The sequence below is a fragment of the Crocodylus porosus genome, unplaced genomic scaffold (genome assembly GCF_001723895.1).
Source record: "Crocodylus porosus isolate Cpor-Errol unplaced genomic scaffold, CroPor_comp1, whole genome shotgun sequence".
Lineage (NCBI taxonomy): Eukaryota > Metazoa > Chordata > Crocodylia > Crocodylidae > Crocodylus > Crocodylus porosus.
In genome coordinates, this window is record NW_017728886.1 from 223,811,982 (window position 1) to 223,820,301 (window position 8,320).

Consider the following 8,320-nt stretch of genomic DNA (forward strand, 5'->3'; position numbering starts at 1 on the left):
TGGTTAGTGTGCAGCTGAATGATGAGCAGCCAAGGTGGGGATGGGGTGGGGATGGAGCACTGCTGCCTCCCAGGAGCAGGGCCAGGGCAGAGCAGGGAAGCTCACCAGGCTGGGGTGAGGGCAGCGGTGCCTTTCTGTAGGGCAGGGAAGCTCACTGGGCTGGTGTGTGGCAGCAACGGCCAAGCTTCCCCACCCTGCAGAGGGGTGCTGATGCCCTCACCCAACCCCAGCCCTGCTCCTGGGAAGTGGCGACGCTCTGTCCCTGCCTGCCCAAGCATACCCCCTAGGACTGGCCCAAGTCCCTGGCTGACAACCCCTGATTCACACTGGTTTTGCTTTATTTGCAGCAGTTAGTGAAAAGTTAGTAGGAGTTTGTATGGTTAATGAAAATAGCAACCTGACTGCGTGACATTCAGTTAGGTGTTTTCCTCTTGAACATAGAAATAAAGCATATCCTTGATGAATATAAACATCTATATCTCCAGGAAGTATGGGACTTTCCATTGTATATGTGTTTCTGCATTAGGCAATTGATATAAACAGGTCTGGTGGAAACGGGTTTTTTTGAGGCAACAGACTTTCTTGCCCAATTTATCTTGAAAAAGGCAATACTTAGTATTTAAGCTGAATAAAGTACAAATCAGACACATAGAAAGGACAAGCATGTCAGTTTTCATTGGCCAAATCATTGGTAACACCTAAGGTTTAGATAAACAGAAGTGATTCCTTTGTAAAAATAACACAAGCATTTACTATGAATCTTCTAGTCATTACCTAAATCATGAAAGATTCCAAACATGTATTTATTTTATGTGGCTGCTCACCACCCTGACACCTGACTATTTAACCAATTTGATCCATAATTCATGAGGCACATACATTCATTTCGGTAAAACATCACCATACTGGCACAATGAAATGATAACAGCACATGGCAGGTGGAGTAGTGCAGCTTAAAAGCAAAGTTATTTTTTCCTGATTCCTATGAACTGTTAAATGGTGTTATGTTTAGAAACTTTGCTTTGGATAAAATGACTCCACTCCTGGCCAGTCATCTTGACTGTCTGTCTTCAGGTTCTCACTACTCTGCCCTTCAGTGGCTGACAAAGTCGATGATTGGTCAAGATGGGACAAGGTGTTTCACCTTCAGCAGAAGATAGGATGCTCCGGAACTGGGCCAGCTAAGAGGAAGGAAAAAGATATGTTTGACTTCAAACTTAAATATGGTAGGTTAGAAAGAAAAAAATGGTATTTCCTAGGCTGGTTTCACACTTAATAGAATAATGTGTGCATAAAATTGTTATTAAGCAGTGTTGAATCAGGACATGTGTTTACTGATCATATTATGATGACATGGCAATTTATTATTTATTATCACATTTGTCCCTAGCAATTCCAATAATCTTGATCAGCTGTTGGTTGACCAGCAAGACAATTGCTGTCCAGCAAACAGTCTAACAAAATATTTAGAAAAAAAGTAAGTTTTTATTCATTCCTCCTCTGTAATGTCTTATTTTTAAAACATGTCTAATTTTTAGTTAAATCATAGAAGTATGCTGTAAAATTTAACTTCCAAGAGAACTATTTTAATGCTAACTTGGCTTTTAAAAACCTTATTTAAAATGCTTGTTTGTTCCTAAATGCTGTTGATTAGACACGTTAATGGACAGTTTATAATCCCTTAAATAAATGTAAAGGTTCTTGATGGTAAATTATCTTGTAGAGATGCAGTACTTTTTATTTAAAAAAATCCAAGAGCACTTTACAAACCGGTGTACATACTGAGATACAACCACCTCTAGAATGACAGGTGCCAATTCAGAAGCAGAAAAGAGTTCTATGCAAAAATTTAGGACAGGGGTGGAAAATACCTTACTTGGATGAGATTTTTCCCTAGACCTATAACATAGAGAGTGATAAGCATCCTTCAGCATAACATCCTTAAACTATTACATAAACATTAATGGAGTGTTTTCCCCTGGTTATAAACTTCTATAGGGTAGATTAGAAATCCTATAATAAAGGATCTCACTGTTACAAAAAGATTTACAGAACAACTTACACAGGGGCTTATTATATTTTAATATAACCTCCTTCAATTCAAGATCTTTCCATATGCCTTTTTTATCAGGAGAATTACAGCAGGCATTTCTCTCAAAGGACCTCTTCACAGTGGCGTTTATTTCCTACTTCAATCTGAAATAGCCTAAATCCAGTAACCTTAGGGCAGGCTGCAAAGTCCACCTGCTTGAGTAAATGAAGGCTGGAAGAGTGACTTTTGTTTTGAAAGACATAAAGTTTTATGGGAACTGAGATAAGAAAATTGCAGTTTTGTGGACTGGCAGAGAAAGGCAATTGGTTGGTTATTTCAGACTCTCTCTGTTGGACTTTTTAAAATATCTGATGCTTCAGAAAACCTAAAACGTGTGTGACCTTAACGACATTAGTAGTCTCATCTTGCCTTTGCTGAATTAAAGTTTTAATGATCCATCAAATGCTATTTTAGTGCTTGATCTAGGCAATCTTTCATGGTTTTATGCTGAAAATAAGATGGACACCATAAATAATAAAATGATACTGTCTTTCAGTTTCTGTGTGAAAAAATATTTTTGTTTACTTCACAGTACTATACCTGCTCTGAGCTGATGGAAATAGGTTCCTTAAAGATAATCCAGATAACACTCTCGTAAAGAGGAGGATGAGTCAGAGAGCCATTGTAGGTCCAGTAGTCCATGGATTTAGGAAGTAGTGTTGATGGGTCAAAATTAGTGAATGGAGCTTGTTTGCCCTAGAAAGATGCATTTAATTTAATGAGAATGATAGATAAAATGCCCATAATAAGATTTTACTTGTTCAGCCTTACTTGCATAATTTATTTATTTTTCTAAGTCAGAATAAAGTAAGAGTCATTTGAATATATTAGTATTCTCTTATAGGCTTCATCATACAGGTTCTGAATCTATAGTTTTCATCTAGCAAAGCACAGAAGCGTATAATTTAAGCCTTTGAAACCATATTGAAGTTAATAAAACAGCACATATTCTCAAATACTTTGTGAATTCAGGCTCAAGGATTTTCATTCCTTGTGAGATCAGTCCCACCACCTTCTGCAAATCCTGTAGGATTTACATCCTGTGTATAATACAAAAATTCATATTCTAAATTTACTTAAGCATTTGGTGAGCTCTCCAAATTCTCACTAAGCATTTGGAGAGTGTATATATCTTCAATTAAACTAAAGAGTTGAGGCAAAATTTAGTCCAGTCCATGCTTGGATATTCTGGTGATGGCTGCTAGACCTAAACTTTAGATGGATGCATATGTAGAAGAGCTGAAAGGTAGAGGATAGGTATCCCAATCAGGTGTTCTGCCCACCACCATCATCTGTCTTGTCTGGATTCAGTGCTCTTACCATTTTGTAGCAAGCCTTTGGTAGGTTGCAGGATTGAGCTCTGATACTGTAAATTAGTTTTCTGAAAACATTTAAAAGGTCATGATGCAAGTGTCAAGGCCTATATTTAGGAGATCATATTGGTCCTGAATGAACTGCTAAAGTGGGCAATACCCCTCTGCTTCTAGAGAGGACTTACTAGATTCTACCCCAGGCTCTCTCTGTGACCATGGTGCACTGTGACCATGCAATAATGATATTTACCTTGGTCTTTACCGCACCTAAAGCCTTTACAATTTCCTGTAGTTTGTCATTGGGAGGACCAACCTGTAAAAATAAAAATAGCAATAAAAATGTTAAATCATAAATGTTTAACATTTATTTTGTCCTAACATAGCACCTCCCAGATAAGGATCTGAATATGCTTCACAAATATTATTTGGTTTATCCCTACAACCCCACTTAGAGAAAATTTAGTTTGAGAAAGAAATATTTACCCTGCAAATAGTCACACTGAAATCAATGGTGCTACTTAGCAAAGTAAAGTTCTTCTTAATGCAAGTAATAGTGGAAGAATTTGGCTATAATTGATCATTTATCTGACATGCATATTCTCTTACTCTGCAGGAAAATCAGAGTTTCCTCAAACATACTCTTTCTTTGAAGGCATACAGTAACATGTTTTTACCCATTCAGTTTAACTAGCTGGGGATCGAACTAGATGACTTTTTGAGGTACCTTCTGGCCCTACTTCTCTGTATTTCTATGATATGGACTGATTATGAATCCATATATTATTATAGGTTACTCAGCATTTGTGCTGTGTTAATTTTTTTGTGAGAGTCAGATTTTGTCACATGGTATTATTTTTACACTTCTCACATGAATTCCTGTGCACAAGTTTTTCACGTGTGTATTCCAGTAATATTTGTAAGTGTGACCTTGAAATTTATGTTTGCTACAGTTCATAACAGCAGAAGTTGATCTCACAAAGCTGTGTGAAAAACAAGTGAAGAGATGATTAAGGTAAAATGTGACTGAATGTTCCCAGCATTTGTTAATATTAGCCTAGCTATACCTTATTATTACACACTTTCTACAGGTGAATGAACTAACAGCAGTTGAGTACAAGTAATTTGCCCAAGGTCATATAAAAAAATATGAGCAGAACTCATGTCTTCTGATGCCTCATTTTGTCCCTAAGGCAAAGAACATACTTTCTCCCTTAAACTCTCTCTATAAAATTACTGTTCAGCTTCTTGTATTTTTTTTTCCTTTTTAGTTTATTTATGATTTTCTTAAATTTAAGTTTAGTTACAGGCATCAATTCCACAATACCATCCCACTGACTGGAAGAGAACATTTTACAGAAATACATATTGACATAACCCTATGGCGAAAATTGTAGGCAGGAGGTAGGGTAGAGGTGCACTTTATAGACTAATTGAATCAGAGATGCATAAGGTTTCATGAGCAACAAAAGCTTATATAGCTCTGATTTAGCTAGTTTATAAGGTGAACTTCTACCCTGCCTTCTGCAACATGGCTAACTACCTGTCTCTGCAAAAACTATAGGTAGGTAGTTATAGCTGCAGTAAAACAATGGTGATGGGGAACAGATCAAAGGTTCAGACATAAAATCAGAAGCAGTCTTCCCAAGTGTTCAGCAAAATAAATTTGTATTTGATCCAACACATCCTGGTACAATATGTTTGCACATGACATGACTTTTTAAACTATTTTTAACAACCAACCAGGGGTTCAAAACATAATACCAGTAAGCATGTGTATAAGGGGTTTTGTGTGGATAGGTTTTTGGGGAAAAACAAATGCAGTGACACGGACAAAGATTAGATGGCAGACATGTTCAGGGACAGTCAGAAGGAGTGCGTCTCAGTTCAAGTAGGTGCTACTTCTCTAGTCCTCTTTGAACAGATCTTAGTATTTTGATAAGATGGGAAATAAAGCAATTTTTTAAAGGAGGGGCAGGGGGAGGAGAGGAAAAGTGTCTTCTGTATGCCATGTAACTCACCTTCAGAAAAACAGTGACAATTGCCAAACCATCTGGCTTATCTGAAGCCTCAGCTATGCTTGAATATTTATCTGAATTCCAGTGAACCAGATGAAGCTAAAAAGCAATTGACAGAAGTATATTTTTTCAATTTTCCTTACAGATAAATATTGTCCAAAGCCCACAGACCATAGATACATTCTTAGCCCCCAGTCCTGCAACTGGCAATTGACTCAAACTGCTCCACCAGTCTCGTGCCTGACTGACTTTAGCATGTGATTTGCCCAGGAACTGTCAATGACAGGCCTGCTGGCTAATATTGTAAGATGCAAAGCTGCACAATTTTCCTAAAAGCAAATTTGGGAGAAACTATAACTTACAAATAGAGTGGGTATTTATCTAACCCAGTGATTCTCAGTCAGGGTGCTGTGGTGCTCTCAGCTGCTTTGAGATCCTTTCAAGGGTGCCATGGGGTAGCATGCAAGGTTAGCATTGTTAGGTGTGCAAACATGAGAAACCCAGATCTTTTCAATATGAATTCATACTGTTAAAAGCATTTTGCCTTGTTGTTGGCTATCTGAGTTCTTTGCAGCAGCAGAATTTTGTAGGGCAACAGAAGCAGACATTTCAGTGACTGTTCAACTTTAACCATTTTGAATAAAGAAGGGATTTATGGCATCTTTTGTTCAACCTAAGAATTAGCCTATTATATCTTCTGTTTTACTCCTTAGACTTGATGGAGATGTGTTTGGGAGTATGTACCCCTTGGAAATCATACAATTCTTAATTGTCATTAAGTTGTTCCTTGAAAATGACTAATGTATATTACATTTAGAAATTCCTTAGCCACTATTTAAATATAAAGTTGTAGTATATATACCACATATAAATGGTATAGAGTATTGAATCGAAAGATGACAGCTTTTAAAAAATGAAAATTTTGGATCAATAAGGGACAAAGCATGGAAATGATCATACTGCACACATTCTGTTTAAAAGACTGTGGTTTAAAGGAGAAAAAAATGTGATTTTCCCTGCCATGGCTAAACTGCAGTCTTTCCAACTACAGTGGCTTTATTGTTTTGAGTATTTTAAACACCCAAAACAATCTATAATAAAGATTTGTACTGGTGTTTCCCTCAAACACAATCCAAGTGTGTTATCTAGTTGTAGCAGGAATTCTAAAGGGACACCCCCTTTTGTATCTTGTCTGCATAAAATGAGATAGCTCTATAACAGCAACAGTGGAAAATTTTGCATTTCCAAACAAAATTGGAAAGGAAAACTCTGTTAATTTTGTAAGGCAATGCCTAAACTACAGATACACCAGATTGTATCATTACATTCACATGCAATAATGTTCCTAAAATCTAAATAGTAGCTAAAGATAGTTACATTGATTTGTTTTTGACATGTTCATAAGACACTGGAAAGCAACTGCAAGCAGTTAGCTTAGGAGCAGCCTTTATTTCTTTATTATTTCTGTTAACTGAAGGTAATATATCTGACAGCACTTAAAAGCCCTATTAACTGCATCTTTTTATAAACACTTTCTTTCCCTATTTTCTTCTGATTTTCTTTTCTGTCTCCTAGAAGAGGAAAAGCACAATATACAGGTCCCAATTTTAGTGGAGCTGTGGGTGATCAGACCCTCTAATAACCTGCCAGATTAGGGGTTGATTCTGTAAACAGCTATGTGTATGACTAACTTTGCTCATGTAGGTAGCCTCATTGACATTGTGGGACTACTCACAAGACTAAAAGTCTATACTTGTGTGTTTTCAGCAATCAACTGTTTTTAGGCGCTTAAATATAGATTTATATGGTCTAAATTTAGGCACCCAAATTGTAGAGATTGGTCTCAAATCCTAATTTACGTTGCAAAATATGTACAAAAGGCACAGATTATTTCTTGCACAAATGGATGCATTTACATGAGCAATAAATAAAGATGCAGATTTCACATAGAGTTTGGCATGTGCATATGCATTGTGGTTTGTTCTGTGGGTGAAATTGATTACTCAGTCTTTGAAAATGTGACCTTGACTTTTCTTTCATTGACTCTACCTCTGATGCAAATTTTGCTCCATCCACTGCGTGCTCAGAACCATGATCATCAACTGGGCCCCAGTGAAAGTGAAACTGACGCAGCCTGTAGCTTCCAGTCAAGGGTCCACCAGTCACCACTGCAAACAAATAAAATAACTCGTTATAATCAAATTCAAATGCAGTAAAGTGATTGCAACATGGAAACACTTCTCTGCTAAACACTGCTAAATTGGAACTATTGATAGACAATTTCAACCCATAATTTTCATCATAAAGAATTTTGTATTGTTAAAACCTTAGAAATGAAAAATTCCTAATATGTATTCCTGAATGTAATTACAATAAATCAGTATTCTGCCCAGATTCAGCTAAAAAAATTACATCAAATAATTGTAAACAGAGATTATATTTGGAGAGAAAAAGAGAAAACAAAAGGAAAGAAGAATACTTTGTAGCAGCAGTTTATTAAATACAGAACTAGGATCCAAGTAGAAAGGGGTGGAAAAGTCTTATTAGATCATTGAGTCCATTCCTTCTTAGGGGAGAGGTATTTCATCACCGGAGGATGTGTGAAACAAGATGAGAGTTGATCTTGAAATCGCCTTTCTGTGCAAGAAAAGACAATTGTGTGTCGAAAATATTCTCTGAGTCTTGCTTTTATTCTGGTAAGAGTTTGCAGGTGAGTCTAAATGTCAATGTAACTGATGATGTAGGTCACCAAAAGTGATGCTCTAACTACTAATATGCAAAGGTATAATACTAAGTCTGGCTGATATGGATTTGCATATGCATACACATGTTGTTAAGAATCATGTGCCTGATGATTTAAGCAAGGCAGAGTATTTTAACTCAAAACCAGCAAATCTTTT

General features: G+C 36.7%; 1 protein-coding gene across 1 annotated transcript in view; it reads right to left on the reverse strand.

Moving 5' to 3' along the window:
- Positions 1-287: 287 nt before the first annotated feature.
- The window catches only part of CA1 (carbonic anhydrase 1), a gene marked incomplete at its 5' end in the record, with an annotated part of 9,246 nt that continues 1,213 nt past the window's right edge, over positions 288-8,320 (reverse strand). Inside the window, 5 exons of the mRNA XM_019544534.1 lie at positions 288-1,181; positions 2,633-2,788; positions 3,656-3,718; positions 5,424-5,519; positions 7,470-7,588. Coding sequence (XP_019400079.1) covers positions 1,071-1,181; positions 2,633-2,788; positions 3,656-3,718; positions 5,424-5,519; positions 7,470-7,588 — 545 coding nt within the window. The remainder of the gene's footprint in view (positions 1,182-2,632; positions 2,789-3,655; positions 3,719-5,423; positions 5,520-7,469; positions 7,589-8,320) is intronic.